The sequence below is a fragment of the Chrysochloris asiatica genome, unplaced genomic scaffold (assembly GCF_000296735.1).
Source record: "Chrysochloris asiatica unplaced genomic scaffold, ChrAsi1.0 scaffold00018, whole genome shotgun sequence".
In the NCBI taxonomy this organism is placed as follows: domain Eukaryota; kingdom Metazoa; phylum Chordata; class Mammalia; order Afrosoricida; family Chrysochloridae; genus Chrysochloris; species Chrysochloris asiatica.
In genome coordinates, this window is record NW_006408536.1 from 31,474,646 (window position 1) to 31,495,065 (window position 20,420).

General features: G+C 41.3%; 1 protein-coding gene across 2 annotated transcripts in view; it reads left to right on the forward strand.

Annotated features, from left to right (window-relative positions):
- NLGN4X (neuroligin 4, X-linked) overlaps positions 1–20,420 on the forward strand; it is a 258,034-nt gene that overhangs the window by 114,956 nt on the left and 122,658 nt on the right. The window contains exons 2-3 of one of the 2 annotated variants that reach the window (XM_006835650.1): positions 13,700–13,759; positions 17,833–17,985. In XM_006835650.1, coding sequence (XP_006835713.1) covers positions 13,700–13,759; positions 17,833–17,985 — 213 coding nt within the window. The remainder of the gene's footprint in view (positions 1–13,699; positions 13,760–17,832; positions 17,986–20,420) is intronic. The other variant, XM_006835651.1, reaches the window with a different exon arrangement.

The window sequence follows — 20,420 nt, forward strand, 5'->3', positions numbered from 1 at the left end:
CCGAACAGCAGGGTTTCGTTCTGCTGTGCATAAGGTCACTATGAGTCCGGTACTGACTCGATGGCACCGAACCACAACAACCAGACCAAGAATAAATCTGTCTTCGAAGAAGTACAGTCAAACTGCGTCTTAGATAGGACATGTTATCAAAAGGGTCCAGTTCCTGGAGGCCATCCTGCCAGGTAAATTAAAGGGTCTGTGAAAAACGTCACGTGTCTCAACAAGATGGATTAACACAGTGGGTGCACCAGTGTGCTCATTCACACATACACCATGCAGGCAAGGGTCCAGAACACCGATCTCTTGATTTTTAATTCTTTGACATTAAGAAGGCATTGCTGCTTAAGTGCTGATCAAATGCAAGGAAGAGGGCAGTGGCCAGTACTGGTGCAGTGGTAGAATTCTTGCCTCCCATGCAGGAGAGCACGGTTCAATTCCTGCCCAGTGCATCTCATGTGCAGTAACCAACCATCTGTCTGTGGAGACTTGTGATTTGCAGCGCTTCCAGGCTAAGATGAACTAGCGACACAGGCCTAGTGATCTTCGTCCAGATATTAGTTTGTGCAAACCCTCTGGAGCCCACGACTCGGAGACCGAAAGTACTAGATGGTACCCGGTAACCACTGCCAACTGCTCTGAAAGGATCCCATTAGAAGGTGCTGGATGGAGTGGGAGGAAATGTGAAACAAAACTCAAAGTTATAAGCAAAACCAGGTTTCCTGGGCTGAGAGAGGTTGGAGGAACTCGAGACTAATGGAGTCAACCTTACGGCCCTGTTTTCAGTCAAGCAGTAGACAGGTATATAGGGAAGACTACAACACTAGCATGTACTAGGTGTACTCACCATGGGATCGTCATACATGTACCTAAGGACAGAGTTGAGAAGGGATGGGAATAAGGATGGAATGGAAGTAGGACCCACAGGAAGGAAGCAGGGGAACTGTTGTTACAGGGAGGGGATTGCAATCGTTGCCCGGAAACAGAGTGTGTGATTTGGTGACTGTAAAACTGAAGATCTGGTCTGTAAACTTTCACTCAATTCACAATGCCACAGAGTTGCTTCCGACCCCCTGTATAGATAGTGTTGCTCAGGAGCGACCGGTAAGCTTAAGCCACCGACCTTGCAGTTTAAACCAACGTTGCAGTGCAGTGCATTAACTCATAGTGCCACACCAGGACTCCCAGTTCATAATATTAAGTTAAAACAAAAACAAAAGCAAAATCCTACAGAGATGGGTCTTATTTGTGTGGTAAACAAGAAGCAGGACTCTATTCCACAAAACCTGTAACAATAACTAAATATTGTGAATATGCAATAGAACTCAAAATGCCTCCCAGCCTTTAAACAAAGAGAATATATATACCTTTACTGGGTTATGAGTTTGTTTTAATGAAATATCACCGATGGTGTTTTAGGGCAAACACCAGCCAGTTTATGTTCAACATGAATTTATTTTTTCCTGAATAAAAATGCATAGAAAAAGTCTAACACCATACAATACTAAATTAGTTTCTGTTTTTAAATGCATTGGGATTTAATCTGAAGCTCTCTTACACTTTCTTCCAGAAGGCAATATATTCTATCCACTGAAATTTATAATAAAAATGGGAAACACCCGTATTCATCTAATAACATTTGTCTATTATTACTCAGAAGCGTAAAAACATTTTTTATAGCGAAAAACACAACCCAAAACTGTACATGTACATTTGTGTAATGCTCTGGACTTTGTTAGGGTCCACCCATGTATCAGAGCAAGGTTGGCAGTTCAAACCTACCAGCTGGCCTTGCCAACCCTGTATAGGATTGTTATGAGTCGGAACCAACTCTACAGCACTTAATGAAAACAAACCTAAAAAAAAAATAAGTGAAATCACTTCTTGCCTAATTGCAGCTAGATAATATGGAAAAATTATTAGAAAATTAGAAAGAAAAAAAAAACATTTTTTTCTCACTGTCCTGCAAAGCCAACCCAAAGACAAAGAAGACGACAGATCAACTCCATCTTTCCCCGTTTGACTGCACACTTTTATAGTACTAGTTAGATTAGCTTTGTCATGATTGCTAGTTACTGTCAACTTGGGTCCAACTCACAACGACTCCAACTACAACACAAGGATACCTTGCCCGATCCCGTGCCATCTTTGGTGTACTGTTGTTGTTGTTGTTGTTAACTGCCATTGAATCGGTTCTGACTCATAGCGGCCCTGTCTAGGGTTTCCAAGGAGTGGCTAGTGAGCTTGAACTGCCAACCTCACGGTTTAAACCAACCATGCAGTACAGCACATTAATCCACAGTGTCACAGCAGAACTCCTTGCTGTACGAGACAAGTTAGCATAGCTTTGTGATGATGGCTAGTTGCTATCAAGTTGGCTGCAACTCATCTCAACCCAAACACCACAGAAGGATATGTTATCAGGCTCTGTGCCATGTTTGGTGTATTTGTATTCATTGTTGTGGTTCTTGTGATCCATCTCTACAAGTTGTCCCTGGTGTTCACTGACCCCTTGCATTACCAAGGTGCGTGTCCATTTCCTGCGATTGCGCTTTCCTGAAGACATGCTCAAAGGAAGAAGTGGACCTTGCTTTTCCCAGAACATTGCCGCAGTGTGCCCTCAATTTTACAGAAACAGCAACTCGGATAAATGTGCATGCCCCCGTTCTAATACTAAAGAAGGACATCATGGTAAAGGGGAGTGTTGGCCAAAAAGAGGGAGGCCCCCAATGAGATGGATGGGCACAGGAGCAGCAGCGATGGGCTCAAGTGTAGCAATGATTGTGAGTGAGGTTGGCCCAGGACCGGGCAGGGTTTCCTAATGTTGGGTATGAGTCAGAACCAACTCAGTGGCACCTGCCAATCACAGTAACATATACAGTGTTAAAATATATATATGTGTGTGTGTTTTATGATTGGTTCATTTCAATTTTACATAATGATGTAACATTGCATCAAGTTTGTTAGAAATGTTTACATATATATGCGTACACAGATAGGTAGATTGTTGTTATTAAGGGCCATCCACTCGGTTCCGACCCATATTGACCCTGTATAGGGTTTTTGAGGAACAACTGGTGAGATTGAACCGTTGACCTAATTTAAAGCGACTTTGAAGTCCAACACATTAACCCACAGCGCCACTCCAGAACTCCACGTAGATAGATGAATGGATAGATAGATAATAGATAGGTAGATAGATAGATAGACATAGATTTATGGCTGGCTGGATATGTAGATAGGTGGTTGGATGGATGGTTAGATAGATAGATAGATAGATAGATAGATAGATAGATAGATAGATAGACAGACAGACAGACATAGATTAATGGATGGCTGGATATGTAGATAGGTGGTTGGATGGATGGTTAGATAGATAGATAGACAGACATAGATTGATGGATGGCTGGATATGTAGATAGGTGGTTGGATGGATGGTTAGATAGATAGATAGATAGATAGGCAGACAGACAGACAGACAGACAGATAGATAGATATGGGAGTCCTGGTGTGGATCCATAGGATAAGCACTCGACCTCAATGTCAATTTGAAGTACAAGGTCGATGGTTCAAAGTGACCAGGTGCTCCTAGGAATCCCTATATAGGATTGCTATGAGTTGCAACAACAACAACAGATATATATGTATATCCTGCTGTGGGTTAATGGGCCAGACTGCTAAAGCCATTTGAACTGTGAGGTCAGCAGTTGAAGCTCACCAGCTGCTCCTCGGAAACCCTATACAGGGTGGCTGTGGGTTGGAAGCAGCTCGACAACACTTAAGAAGAAGAATCCTAGTGGTTCAGTAGAGTCTTGATTTGGCACTTTACCATAAGCACTAGAACACCAAGTCAGTTTGAACTGCAAGTTAGGCAGTTGAAACTCACCAGCCACTCCTCAGAAACCCTACACAGAGTTGTTATGAATTGAAACTGACTGGACAGCAACAAGAAGAAATGGATCAATGGCTATTTCCTCAGCTGTGAGCCAGGGTGTAGACAGTCCGAATCCACTACCTCCTCTAGTTAAAACACTTTGTTACTCATTCCAGGTACCACATGTTCGCTAAATCATATTTGGAACTTTCTCACAAAAGTACTATGTTATTTCCGGACTCCACAATATGATGCCAAAGTTATCAATACACATTCTCTGGGCCACCTGAGTCTTCTGTCTGTCTGTCTGAGATATTAGTGACTTCATGTTTCCAGCTCCTCTCCTGTTGGGTCCAGCATGTTGAACACGACCATGCATGCTTGTTGAATGAATGGGCGTTTGAGGCATAAACGTGATTCGTGGCTGCCTGCTGGTGTGTGGAAGGCGGGAAGGGAGTCCTTTCAGCTCATTCCTGAGGCCAGCTCAGGATACCCTATCCCGTGTTTGCTGGAATCCCCTCAGGACTGGAGTGGAAGGTTAGGAATCTCTCTCTGTGCCTGGATGGTACATGGAATAGTCAACCATGAGATGGCTCGAGCACATTTGTCTTCACATCTGTGGCCCATGATACAGTACCCCCTGTGTTGCAAAGAATGGCCCTTTATGTCTTAGAGTTTAAAAGATTAAGTTTAATCCAGGCTTTGTCTTCTTAAGAGAGGAGGTAGGTAGGTAGATTGATAGATTATGGGTGGATGTGTAGATAGACAATAGATGGATAGGTAAGACATCTCGATACTGGATGGATGGATGGATGGATAGATAGATAGACAGCCCAGACAGACAGATAGAGATAATGGATGGGTACGTTGACAGATACTGAATGGATAGTCTGATAATGGATGGATATAGATAGAGAGAGATAGATTTTTTTGTTATTGTTATGTGCCATCAAGTCGGTTCCAACCCATAGCACCCCTGCATAAGGTTTCCAAGGAGCAGCTGGTGAGCATTAACCCACAGTGCCACACCAGGACTCCAGATAGATAGATGGTTGATGGCTGGGTAGATAGATGATAAATTTATAATGAAAGGATGGATAAATACAGCATGGATAATTAATGCCCAGATGGGTAGATTAGGAGCTATAGATAACAGATGAATATATATGTTGAGGATGGGTAGATAGTTAATGGATGGATACATATACTGATGGTGGGTGGAGAGATACATAGAAGATGGATGGATGGATAGATAGATGATAAATACATAGATAGAAGCTAGATGGATGGATAGATAGATAGATTAGATAGATAGATAGATAGATAGATAGATAGATAGATAGATAGATAGATAGATAATGAATACATAGATTGATGGTGGTGGTAGTGATGGTTATGTGCCATGGAGTCCGTTCCGACTCATATTGACCCTGTACAGGTTTTCCGAGGCTGTCAATCTTTATGGGAGCAGAAAGCCTCATCTTTCTCCCCGGAACAGCTGGTAGTTTCCAACTATTGACCCTGAGTTTCGCACCCCAATTTTCAACCACAACGCTACCAGAGCTCCTGATATAGATGGTAGGTGGATAGATAGATAAGTAGATAGATGGATGGTTACGTATATTGTATAGGTAGATAGATAATGGATATATATAGTGAGTCGATAGATAGGAAATGGGTGAATACATATATTGATGATGGTGGCTACATAGGTAGGTAGCTCCTTAAAGACGGATGGAAGGATGAGTAACTATATAGTGATGTGGTAAATACATTTTTAACGTACTTTCTCTCACTCCTGAGAATAATAATCCTGAAGTTCAATTCAGTTCTATTATTGTCTCATAATTTTACATCTATGTTGCTGTGTTGATAAATACCGTCAAGTCAGTTCCAATCCATAATGATCTGCATAGGGTTTCCAAGGTGCAGCTGGTGACCTTAAACCACCGACCTTTGGGTTCAAACCAACCTTTTAGTCCAGTGCATTATCCTACAGCACCACACCAGGACTCCATTTTATATATAGAAGGTTATCAATAGCTGATGGACTTATTTGATAATTTGCATACATTAGTGGCAACTAAAATTTGTAAGTCAGGAGTGCATTGTTTCTGTAGGTTAAACACTAGACTGTGAGCCACAAGGTTGGCTGTTCCAGCCCATCAGCTGTTTCTCGGAAGAAATGATGAGGCTTTCTCCTTCTGTAAACATAAACAGCGTTGGAAACCCTCTCCTAGGCTACTGTGAGTGGAAACCGAGGCAATGACAGCTAACAACAAGTTCATAGTCTATTAAGAAGACAAGACAAAGACAGGAAATGATTTTTCTGCCTGATGCTATCAATACGACTGGGAAAAGTTCCATTTGCTTTGTCTCTCCAAAATGTCTATGAAACACTTATCGTAAAATATGCTATCTTAATTGTTTTGATTTTAGAAATTTTTATAAAATCATGAAAGGAGACCATCAGAAGACTAGCTTATTTTTTTTTTTGAAAGGTTTTGTAGAAGTAGAGATGTTGGAGTACTTTATTGATAAAATTAGATTTATATTTAATAATTAATGGAATGTCTATGCATTTTTGAAATCATCTCAATATGCATTTGATATTACACAGGTACCCCCATGGAGGTTTGATGGGGGTGTTCATGATTGGATGTTTTGTTGTGTGCCCTGGGTTCAGTTCTGAATCATACTGACCCCGTACAGGATTTGCAAGAAGCAACTAGTGGGCTTGAACCTGTGACCTTGTGGCTAGCAGTCCAGTGCTTATCCTACCGCATCACACCAGGACTGTAGTCATGATTGGGTCAGATGGATTCTTCCTTTGGCACTTAGGAAGCCTAAAAGATCTGGAAGGGAAATTCTGGTGTGGCGCTATAGGATAAGAACAGGACTACAAGCCAGAAAGTATGCAGTTCAGACTCACTGGGTGATCCTTGGAAATCCTATACAGCGTCACCATGAGTAGAAACTGACTTGACAGTACATACCAACAACATGAAGTAGATGTAGGGAGGAAGGAGGCAGAAAGCCATTTCATGTCTTGCTTTCAGAACGCTAGTTAGACCAACCCAAAGTTGATTTGCTCTGTTACAAAGTTGCCGAACTGTATGCTGTATCTCTGCCTGCTAATATTTCTATGGTTCATGTTGGCAACCAAACTGGATACTGAAGACAGTGCTATTTGATATTGAACCATTTAGTTAACATTTGTAGGAATAAGTAGAGTTGGCACTTACTGTAAAATAGAAAAGGGTGAAAAGGTCAACATATTTTGGGACATTAAGGTGAGAATTCAACGTCTATGAATTAGAACATGAAAGAGTCTCTGAGGCTGTGATATATAAAATTAGTTTTAAACTGTAATTCAGTGTCCTTATGAAAATCTCTGCAGAGATGTGTTGCCCTCCCTACCCTTGAAATTAACATGATGTGTTACAATTTGTTACAAAATTATCCACAAACTCAGAGGCGATCCTTAAAAGAAGAAAAACATCAAAATGAAGATGGAGAGCTCATGTTTTCCTATAACAAATCTTACTACAACCCTAAAGTGAACAAGCAAGTATGGCATTTGCATAAGATGAGGCATATTGATCAGTGGGATGTGATTACCATTTCAGGAATAAATATTCATATTTACTATCTGCCGAGTTTTCGCAAAGGTACCTTAATAATAATTCAATGAGGAAAGCGTAGTGCTTTTAGTTAACAGTGCTGGAACAGTTAGCTATCTCCCTGAGGAAGGTGAATTTTAGCTCCTAGCTCGTAGCTTATACCAAATTGAATTCAAAAGTGGTAAAAGACATAAATAAAAGAACTAAAATTCTTAATGTTCTAGGGGAATAAAAAAGGGAACATCTAAATAAGGGAACATCTTTGGGTTAGGCAAAGATGTCTCAGATATGGCAAATCCATAAAATAAAGTAGTTGATAAAATATGGATCTCATCGATTTGTTTAAAAAGAAACACTTCAAGGACACCAAGAATTAAATAGAAAACACATCCACAGACTGGGAGAAAATATTAATAAATCATATTTTAATATAAGACTTGTATCTAAAAAATATATAAAGGGTTCCCATAATTCAGTCCTAAAATGCCCACCACTCAATAATACATTGATTGGCACGGTGACATTTTAGTCACTTTGAGGGACTGAATCACTGCGTTTGAGGACTTAGGGGCACAATCTCAGAGAAGTAATAAGGCAAATGAAAGATCATAGTCCCCCAAAACAGACTATTAGATCGTGGGCTGTTTTAATCCTGCAAATAGACATCTAAGTGGCAACTTTTGGTGTGTCTCCATCCTAAGCAAAGAAGAGTGATGAAAATGAAACATTCTTGGAAATAATGAGTGCATGTCCACCCAGGTCTCCATGACCATGACACCAGGAGAATTAGATGGTGCCCTGCCTCGACTGATCACAATTGGAGGTCCTGGAGAGTGTTGAGAAAAACATGTAAATGAAACTTCAAATCCTAACAAACAAACAAAACCAGGTTGACTGGTGGAAGTGTGAAGACGTACGTCCTTCAGATGTTGCACTGAATTCAGGTGATCGTGGAGTGACTCCGCTTTACAGCCATACAACAAACGACTAAAGCGCCAGGAAGAAATGCTCTCTTGAGAACCATCAACCATATAAGATCTGAAGGGCAGCATTGGCCATCAAGTGGACTCCAACTCTTGGATACCCCACACGGCATGTTGTGAAGGCCACTCTCAGCCTCACGGTCTCTGGTATGTTCCAGTGAGTCATTCGGGCTACGGTGCCAGCTTATTTCAACGAGGGTCTCCCTCATCCACGCTAGCACTCTGATAATCAAAACACAACACCCTACTATGGCGGTGGACCTCTTCCGATGACAAAATGCGAAGTAGGTGAATTGGACTGTGTTCTCTAGAGAGCCATAAGACTTCCATTGGCTTCTTTTTGGAAGTAGATCTTCCTATTCTTTTCTGAAGTTTCTTCTGAAACCTGTCCACCTTGGGTGACCTTGCTGTTTACCTATGATTCTGGCAACCTGGCTCCCAGCATCACAGCCATTTATGCAAGCCACCACAGTGCAACACTTGGGCAAATAATGAGTTCAGGTTCATTGTGGCTGCTTTCTCTCTCTGAACACCTCCGTCACCGCGCTGACTCTGAACTTGACCAACCACGCTGTCTTCCTCCACCTGCAGGCCCCTCCCTGATGATGTGTCATAAGCACATGAGTTAGACAATGCTCCACTGTGGTCCGTAGGGTGTTCCTTTCATTAATTTTGGAGGCAGTTCAGGAAACCTTTCTTCATAGCCTCTTTCAGTCTGGAAGGCTGTCCACGTGGATGGCTGAAGGCTGTCCCCATGGATGACCCTGCTGGTATCTGAAATACTGATGACCTAGATTCCAGGGTCAAAGCTGAAATTGTGCTTGATCACTGACATTGTGGCTAGCAATCCAGTGCTTATCCTGGATTTCGACAGATAGGTTGTAGTTATTAAGTGCCATTGAGTCGGTTCCCACCTATAATGAGCAACCCTGTATAAGGTTTCCGAGGAGCAGCTGGTGAGCTTGAACCACCAACCTTGTAGTTCAAATGGCTTTGCAGTCTGATGCATTAGCCCACAGCGCCACACCAGGACTCCAGCAGATGGGTAGTGGAATCTGACTTTAAAGGAACAAATGTCGCTGGTGGGAATGAGCTTCATCTCCAAATATACTTTCCTAATCCAGTGTGTGTGTCTTTTGACTCCAACTGTGTCACTTCCCACATCTGTCCTTGCTTTAACAAAAGAACACTGGAGAACTCAGGTGGCTTCTTTCTATAGAAATTTTTTTAAAACTTGTTATTTAAATGAAGTAATATATTTTAGAAACAAAAAAGACCTGCTTTCTAACAGACGGTTCAGTGTATCCTGAAGTATATTTCTCTAAAATTAAAAAAAGAAACAAAACAGGATGTACCTTTTATATTTTAGAAACCACATTTTACCAGTAAATTTAGTCCATAAGACAGCTTTAGAAATAAGTTTTCTTGGGATGAGCTATAACGAAATTACCCAAAGGACAGCTGAGGTACTTTGATGGAGAACAAATCTTTAGACTGTTTGGTTTTTGGACATGGATATATTTTTGTATAATGCTATTAATTCACGGAGACCTCAATCTCATGATAATTTTTAGCTGTGTATGAAAGACAGTAGTTTGTTCACTCTTTGGCTAAACTCTACATTCTGTCAGATGAACGCCACAAAGTGAAATTCTAGAACACAATCTTCCTTCTTCCCAGAGCCATGGTTAATGAATGTACGGTGTTGTGAGTATCATCGAGTTGATTTGGAATCATGGCCACCCTGTATAGGGTTTCTGAGGAGTGCTTGGAAGTTTTATCTGCCAGCCTGGCTGCTAGCAGTCCAGTGCTTGTCCTATAATGCCACATCAGGATGCCGGATATATATTGACAGATTGAAATTGTTGTTGGTGCCAATATGTTTGTGTTCCACAAAAACAAACAATCACTGCAAATCAGCGCTGCCTGCTGCCACCATCAATGAATTAAGTCATGCAAAATTGCCTACATTGCACTTTTGTTTAGGCAAAGTCCTAGTGGGGGAAGAGTTGAGCATTTAGCTGAAATCGAAAGGTTGGCAGTTCAAATCCACCCAGTGGCTCCACAGGAGAAAGGACTGAACATGAAATACCAGCCTTGGAAACTCGACAAGGCAGTCCTCTGAGCCCAATGGGAGGTTTGAACCCTCCAGCTTCTCCTCAGGGGAATGACCTGATAAGCTACTTCTGCAAAGATGGCAGTGTGGGAAACCTGATGGGGGCGTTCTACTCCGTCCTACAGCGAGAGGATGATTCTTAGTCCACGGGTTTCAGTGATGTTCATTTAGGAGACCTTGGGAGTTAGAGCACTCAACAAGTCAGTGAAAGGTGAGTGGTTTGAATCCACCTAGAGATGCTTCAGGAAGAACTGGAGTACTGCTTCCATCAAAGGTCACCACTACTGAGAGCCCTGTGGGGCACAGTTCTACTCTGACACACACGGGGTACCATGAGTGGGATCTACTTATGAAAAATCATCCACTGAGAACCCTGTGGAGCACAGTTCTACTCTGACACACACATGGGGCACCATGAGTGGGATCTACTTATGAAAAATCATCCACTGAGAACCCTGTGCAGCACAGTTCTACTCTAACACACACCAGGCACCATGAGTGGGATCGACTTATGAAACATTATCCACTGAGAACCCTGTGGAGCACAGTTCTACTCTGACACACACGGGGCACCATGAGTGGGATCTACTTATGAAAAACCATCCGCTGAGAACCCTGTGGAGCACAGTTCTACTCTGACACACATGGGGCACCATGAGTGGGATCGACTTATGAAACATCATCCACTGAGAACCCTGTGGGCACAGTTCTACTCTGACACACATGGGGCACCATGAGTGGGATCTCCTTATGAAACATCATCCACTGAGAGCCCTGTGGAGCACAGTTCTACTCTGACACACACGGGGTACCATGAGTGGGATCTACTTATGGAAAATCATCCACCGAGGACCCTGTGGAGCACAGTTCTACTCTGACACACACGGGACACCATGAGTGGGATCTACTTATGAAACATCCTCCACTGAGAACCCTGTGGAGCACAGTTCTACTCTGACACACACGGGGACAAACATGGGTGGGATCTACTTATGGAAAATCATCCACCGAGGACCCTGTAGAGCACAGTTCTACTCTGACACACACGGGGACACCATGAGTGGGATCTACTTATGAAAAATCATCCACTGAGAACCCTGTGGAGCACAGTTCTACTCTGAGTCATATTGCACTTGATTGAGAATTGATTCAGTTTTGCTGGTGCGTTCATTCTGGAATCCTTGGGTGGTGCAGGTAGCCAAGATCACTCAGTGGGATCTAGCTTTACATTATCTCGCATGGTGCGGTGCTGTAGGATAAGCACTTGATTGGTAATCACAAGGTCAGCAGCTTAACGCTTAACTCCACCAGTTGCCCCTTGGAAACCATATATGGGGTCTGTATGAGTCATAATTTACTGGAGGTCATTTAACAACACCAACAGTAATCCATTTCACTGAGCACAGCATGACCAATCAGTGACTGTAGTTAATTGATTCTGGACAGGCTGTTGTTACTTGTATGGGCTCCATCTATGTAGAAAAGAATGTAGAACCGAGGCAATTAGGTAACCGATTAAAGCAACATTCAATATTTTGCCTCCTGTTGTAGCACTGTAGAATAAGAACTGGGCTGCTAACTGTAAAGACAATGATTCAAACCCACCAGTTGACCCTGTGAGTTGATACTGAGTCAAAATCACTTAACAATAACAATATTTGGAAAATATAAGCCATTTTAAGGACTTACGACGTTCTATTTGGTGTGACTATGTTTCTCACCTTCCATTTTCCTTTTCCTGAAAATTCTTATGAAGATAATATATTTGGGGGTGATTCAGGTAGGTGACTTCATTTTCATTTGTCTTTCTTATTGTAATTGCTTTTTTGTTTGTTTGTTTGTTTTTTACAAATTCTAATAATAACAATGTTCAAAAAATAATACTATTTTAAATACAGGTAAGAAGGTTAGGCTTTTTAATTTGATTTCAGCAATACTTATTGAAAACGGAGCAGTCCTGGTTTGGCGCTGTGTTTTAATACACTGGACTGCAATGTCACTGTGAACCTTAAGGTCGGCGGTTCAAACTCACCAGCAGCTCCTCGGAAACCCTGTACGTGGTCGCTATGGGTTGGAACCAACTCATCGACACTTAACAACGACAATAACATTGAACGTGTATGAAGCCCTGTTAGCGTGTGGCTAAGCTTTGGACTACTAAATAAAAGATCAGCAGTTCGAATCCACCCAACCACTCCACAGAAGAAAGATATGCCATTCTGCTTTCTTAAAGTTGAACACTTGGAAGACCCTCTGAGGCAGTTCTACTCTGCCGTACAAGGTTGCCATGAGTCGGAACTGCTTCTACACCAAGTGTGTACTTCTTCTTGTGTGGTGGAGGATGATTTATAGTAATAAAATGGGGAGTAGGAATGAGGGGAGAGCCAAACATACTTTAAGGTGAATTGTTAGTGCTTTAAATCAATTAGTGACATTTTCATTTCTTTTTAAAAGCGTGTTTTAAAATTCTTACAGATGAAACTAATGTGGATTTTAAATTAAGCGTAAAGCATAGGTAAGGTATTTCCACTAAGGGTTTTCCCATCTTACTTCTTGTTTCTCTGTTTCTCTCATAAAATTTCCTAATCCGTCTCTAATGAATGCCATTTCAACAAACCAACTAAATGACCTGGAAATTAAAGGAACTTCCAACACTTCTTACGCTTTTCTTGTTAAAATGTGGGAATCCCTTTTCAAATAATTTGATTTTCTCTGTTTTTATTATTCTAAAGTCACATCAATGGGGGTTTTTATTTTGTGTGTGGGTTTTGTTTGGGCAATAATCTCATTTTAACCCCTAAACTGCATTTTCACAGGATAGATACTTTTTTTTTTTTTAATTGATTTTTCGCAGATACCATTTTGACTTTGTTCTTGACATCTTTTCTGTTTCTATGCATTTTGCATCTGCCCGATTTCTTTTTTTTTTTTTTTCTTTTTGAGATTTCAATGTTACTGATGTCAACTTTTTTGCGTTACTCTTTTTTTGTATACCTTTACTGGATAGTATCTCTCTTACTTTTTTTTTTTTTTTGCAAACCTGTTGTTTTTGAATTCTCTTTTTTTTCCCTTTATTCCCCTTCTCACTGTGACGTGCCCCCATCAGGAGCGAATACAAAGAAAAATGGAGATGATATTACCAGTAATGATCGTGGGGACGATGAAGGTATTTTTGCTGTTGTTTTTTTTTTTCCCCCAAAGCTCAAATTTGATGCATGATTTTATATCTTTTCTCTCTCTCTCTGTCTCCACACACACACATTTATATCTATATATATATATATTTTTTTTTCATTTCTACTTGTTTTGCCTTTATTTCTTTAAAATTAGTACACAGTGGTGTACTTCTTTATTTTCTCCTTGTTTGAGAGACAGATTCCATTTTTTATCCTACTAACCATGTTAATACCTGCAAATCATTTCGGAGAAGAAAGTATAAAGTTGATTTCTAATAAAATGCTCTAAGAAAGCTCGCATTTTTTTGTTTTTTCCTTTCCCTCTTTTTTGTTTTTTCTTTTGCTTGATCACATGAAGAGAACCTGGAGTTTGAAAATATGCATGTTTACTTTCTTTTCTTCCAAAAGTCATTTTAGAATCTTCCAAATGTCCAGACAGCTCAAGGGAAACTTTTTTAGAGGGCTGCTGGTATTTGGTTTTTTGACATTTTTTTCTTTTCTTTCCAATCATTGATTGCGAACATAGGTTTCAAGCACTCAGCTCTGTCTCACAGTGAAGTACATCAAAAAGTTGTTTTAACCAGATGTTGTTGTTTCTTTCAGGAGGGGGCTCTAAGAACATGTAATGAAAAATCCTCCAAAACAGAGGGGTCTCTAAGAATTCAAAGAGAGGTTCAAAAGCTAGCCATAGCCATCCTTCCTTTTATTCCAAAGCACTTGTTGAGACCATGTGACTTCCCCCGGAATGTTCTGTTGCTATGGAAAATTCCTCTCAAAGGCTCCTAAATTGCTTGACAAATTAACTACCAGGCAAGCAATGGTGGGGTTTTTGGTTTTTTGTTTTTAAAGATGGAAGGTATGTGGAATGCAGGCAGACAACCACCTCAGTATATTCTACCTTTTTGGCAGAATACATGACAAAAAAAGAAAAAGCTGAAATAAATAAACAAATGTTGATGTGTGGAGAAGGTTTGTAAAGTGGATAAAAGCTAAAAGCACATTTTTTTTTTTTTTTTTTCAACATCTGGGTAGCCAAGCGCTCTGAAGTCCCTTCATTTTCCTTAAAGACACACAGAGAATGAAGAAGGACTGTAATGTCCCTCTACTTGTATCAGCCCAGAGGCCACTGAAGCCACAAAAGTGGACTGTCAGCCAGCCTTGCCTGTCAGCTTCAAAACCCCCTCCCCCGCAAGTACCACTGGCTTCAGTTTTGCTACCCCACCTGAATTGCTTTCATAAAACCGTCTGCGCTCCAAGAAACAAAATTTGATCAGCAGGGTTTATAAACCTGGTCTTCTCTGAACGAGATTTCTTGATGAAGCCCTAAGTTCACAGACCTGGCACTATCTCAGCAAGCTTGTTAGAATATCTCTGAGGATCTTATTTTGCCCTCCATTACTTCATCCCTTATGCTCTCCGCTGGGCCAGAGTTTCAGAATACCTACCGTTTTGATCAATGTCCAAACCAGACCAAAGCAAGCGTCTTATCCCTTATCCCATTTTCATTTTCAATTAGCTCTGCTGTTTTCTTAGCAGATATTTCCTTGGCATCATTAGCATCTCTTTATACAAGGCGTGCCACGAGGCATTAGCATGCTTAAGATGCAGTGTAATTTCCTTTTTGCAACGCCACTCTCTGCTTTGTATTTTGAACTCATCCTGCAGCCAGCAGTGACACCCAGAAGCTCAAGAAAACCTCAGCCTCTTTCAGGAATGCTAAGAGATGCTCATTGATAAAACTCTTGAAGGGAAAAAACCTCAAAGCAAAATTATAAAACTTGTTTTATAATTTTGAGTTTTGCTCCTCATTTTCTCCCATTCTGTCTAGGACCTTCTAATGCGACCTCTTTCAGTGCAGGATGGTTGTGGTCGCTGGGCACCATCTAAGTTCTTCTGGTCTCAGTGTCATGGAGACTGATGTTCACCTGCTTGTCATTGGATTTTTAAATGAGAAAATAAGAGACATTGAAAAACTCTACTTGCTCTTTTTTCTTCTTAATATTTAATCTGCAACAGTGGCTACTACTGAAATCGATAAGGACCAGAAGATCAGTTCAAGCTAGGGTGAAAAAAATATTGGATCGTGTATTGGATCGTGTAAGACACATCATTCTTTAATGTTTAAAAAGAAGAAGAAGAAAAAAAATCTATAGTGGTTATGTGTAATAAAAAGTGAAGGAAGTGTGAGCTGCGGTTGGGTGTTTTTTTTTTTAAAATTACAATGTGACTTGAGTAAAGGTTTACAGAGCTTATCATCAGTTTTACATTCAACAAGTCATCTACTTTGTTTCATCTCAGAGATTACAATCTCCTCCCTGCAACAACAGCTATCCCACTTCCTCCCTGAGGTTCCTGTTTCCATTCCACCCACCTGCCCGTCCCTTCTCAACTTTGTCCTTAGGAAAATGTTGCCCTTTTGATTTCCAATGACTGACCATTCCATTATGAGCATAACTTACTGGTGTTATTGTCCCCCTTATATACCAATATATTTATTGATTGGCCGAAAATTGGGCCAAGAGCAAGAGTTCCGTTTCAGGCTTGTAAGGTGTTCAAGAGCCATAATCTTCAATTCTTTCAGTCTCATCCTGACCAGAAAGACCACATTTTGAATGTTCCACATTTTCTCCCATTCTATGTGGGATCTTCTAATGTTTCAGTATCGTTGGAACTGGTAGCCAGGCACCATCAAAGTTCTTCTGGTCTCAGAGATTTGATGACTAATGCTCACCTGTTTGCAGTTGGATATTTATATACGAGAAAATCAGAGACTGTTTTTTTTAGTGGGTAACTTGGAAACAGGGGAATCTTGACACACTTTTTGTGTGCTTTACTGTGATTCACGCATGTTTAGAACCTGTGGATTTCTTATGCCTGCTCTCAGCTTCTTGTCACTCACTGAACATATTCAAGATCATGAATGAGGATTCATGCCAGCCGAAACTGCCATCAGCATTTCATCTCTGCTACTTCTCTCAGAAGAATCGCTTTCCAATTCATCAAAATGGTCTCCAGGAGTTAGTGTGACAAAAACATCTTGAAGTGTTTTCTTTAGCTTCCAACGGAGGCAGACTGGTTTGCCCTGGTTCGTTGCCCTAGACGTTTACCGAAAGCACACGCTAAAAATTCTCCAGGCTGTCTCCAGATTTCTATCATCACAGGCCATTTTTCAAAATGTGTTTTGCATTTTGTTAATGCCAAGGATACACATTGGCAGCAGAACACAGCAGGGATGGCATACTCTGGGAAGATCGTGCATTTAGATAATTCCACTTTTTTGCCTTTGGGCCTCTCACAGATTTCATCACATGCCTTTGTTTTTTTTAATTTGTTTTAATTTAAAATATGTTGGGATTTCACTACAGCCAATTAACAAACTTAGGGCAACCACCATTGTTGAGACATTAACAAACAAAGCATTTTTCATCTGTTGATAACTTGTAGACGATGAGTTCCTCATGTATCATTTGCCATTTATTGAGTGTATATTTTATCAGTAATATCTCCATTTTTGGTTTTTTTTCCTTTTAAAATGAAACATGATTTGACATACGCCCGTAATGATGGGAATTCCATTAAAATGTAACACTCATTTTTTCAGCTGATTTTACAATGACGAAAATACATTTTTGTGTTGGACACCACACGATTATTTAGTTTGACTCACAAAGTTTGGGCCATATTTTGGAATTGACAGCCTTAAGTGATTAAAAAATAATCATAATGATGAAGTCTACACAATAGTTTCTATGGTGGTTGTTGTACCCTCAAGTCAGTTCTGAATCATAGTGACCCTATGTACAACAGAACCACCCACTGCCCGGTTGTGCTCTACTTCGTGAGTTTTGCTTTGTTGAATTTCAGTAGGCATACCCATTGCTCAGAACGACTCCATACATCTCAATACGCAGTGGCATTGGAATTCTCCCAAGAGCGTTCCATCCTCGACACACATGCATGTGATTACAAATTGGTTCTGCCCACAGCCTGTCCCTTGATTTCTTTGTAGCATTTGTTAATCTGTTTGGTTCTTTATTTTCCTTACCTGGCTTTTTTTTTCCAGACATACACGATCAGAACAATAAGAAGCCAGTTATGGTTTATATTCATGGCGGCTCTTACATGGAAGGTACTGGCAACATGATTGACGGCAGTATTTTGGCGAGCTACGGAAATGTCATTGTGATAGCTGTCAATTACCGGCTGGGAGTTCTAGGTAAGTGATGCATTACATCTTGTCAATTACAGTGCTGGGCACATGATGACAGTCTATGCCTTACGTATGCCGATGGGGCTATTGCATTACAGGTGTGTTTCTTAAACCTCTCAGAAACTCTACTTTCCATGGGTTGCTTTTTTTTTGTCATTGAATACATCTGCTCCTTGAAAATCCGTATGTATGTTTTAATACTTTCCTTTGATCCAGGCATCGGACAGCTTGAGTTTTTAATGACACTCCTTTTGTCTGGATGAATCCAAACCTTTCTTCACATAACTGGAGTGTCATGACCATCGTAGGAAAATGAAGTTTGTATGCACAGCCCTTTTCTATCTTGGAGTTACCTGAATACTACTTTTTAAAAAAAATTTCAACAAAGCCTTTTCGAGTGAAAATGTGCCTTTTATCATTTGAGAGTTGACCGCAGCCACAGGTATGATACTTTGTTCTTTGCCAGGCATGTCGGTGCGTTGGGTTAGCCCGACTTTCATGGGAAAATATTGCTTCGGATGTCTAGATATCTGTGAATTGGATGGCCTTGAAGAAGCTCTTGTGTGGTTTCATTGCTGTTGTTTTCGTGTGCAATAACACGTCTCGTTCATCTGGATACAGCTGAACTTTTTGGCTTGCGGTTGAAAGGACTTTGGTGTGTGTTTCTGGGACTGTAGCCTTAGGTCTTCATTGTTCTGGTGTTTCATTCATTTGGATCTGAATTGTAAGTTTGAAAATGATGCTTCTTGGTGCTGTGAGTTTGAGGTTTTGCTCCCTGCAGTAGAGTTTGCCGGCTATGTCTGGTGCATGACTCAGATCTCCCAGAATCCCGTAGAAGCCTGTCAATGGTGCTGATTTTTTTTAAACATTGTGACCAAGTAGTTTACAAGTCTATTTTACAAGCTGGTCTTTGTTAAGCATAAGCAAAGAAACCAGGGTTCTGGGACTTTGTCCAGCAGAAAAAATGACTGGGAAGGAGCTGCAAAGATGGGGCAGTGTGGCCAAGAACCTGTCCCTCTCGGTTTGTCTTCATCGCACTTTGAACAGCCCCTCCCACTTCATGGTCATGGTTATGTGCCAGTTCCAACTCATACACAGTGTTGTTGTTAAGTGCCGTCGAGTGGTTTCGACCCATCACAACCCAAGGAGTGACTGGTGAGCCTGAACTGCCAACCTTACAGTTCAAACTGACTTTGCAGTCCAGCGCCATTAACCCACAGCGCCACACCAGGACTCCTAACTCATACATAGGAAACCTGCACAGGGTTTCCAAGGCTGTAAGTCTTTACAGGAGCAAAAACGCCTCATCTTTCGCCCGTGTGACTGCTGGTAGTTTCAAACTGCTGACCTCAAGGTTAGTAGCCGGACTTGTAACCAGTACGCCTCTAGAGATCCTTAATGATCATAATAGTATCTGTTATAACAGCAGTCCTGGGGTCACTCTGTAGGGTAAGCATTGGACCGCAAAGTCAGATTGAACCTCAAGGCCGGCCATTCAAACTCACCAGCCGCTCTTTGGAAACCCTATACAGGTTCACTATGATTCAGAACCGACTTGACAGGTGTTAACAACAACAACAGTTATAAAAGTAAAGACCCTAGGTGGTATTGTAGGATAAGCACTGGACTATTAACTACAAGGTCAGCAGTTCAAACCCGCCAACTGCTCCATAGGAGAAAGATGAGGCTTTCTGCTCCCGTAAAACATTTACAGCTTTGGGGAGCTCCTATTCAGGGTCACTCTGAGCTAGAAGTGTCTCAGTAACTCCATACGAACACCAGCAACAACTGTGACCATAAAAACCACAGCAAGTCCTACTCCTAACCCTCGGCAAACCTTTACCCCTCACACTGGTCCTATGTAGCCACACTTCTAATACTCAGTGAGGTCCTAGTCCTCGCCCTAGGCCTAACCCTAACCCTCATACCTTGCTCCTACCCATACCCTAACCTTACATTTATTTAGTCCTTTCTCACTTAGTCAGTTCTACTGAGCCACATCTCTCAATCTATTTTCATCCTGTGTGACAGAGATACTCCCATGAGTCTCTGAGGATCCCCGGCCCTCAGAAGCTTCTACTCTGTCGTTTGCAACTGGAAATCAAATCTTCTCCATCTTTTACTGAAGGTCCATTCCAACTCTGAGGTGGAGGAGCAGGAAGCAGGGAGGTGGATAAAGCCACAGTGCGCTTTCAAAGAACCCAGTGGACCAGTCTAGTTGTTAAGTGCTATCCCATCGGATCCGACTTATATAGCATCTCTGAAGAATGGCTTCTTTGTTGTTGTTGTTGTTGTTGTTAAGTGCTGTCGAGTTGGTTCTGACTCAAAGCCACCCTGTATAGGGTTTCCAAGAAGTGGTTGGTGCGTTTGAGCTGCCAACCTTGCAGTGAGCAGCCCATTTGCTTACCCATAGCGCCACGCTAGGGCTCTGTGTAACAGAA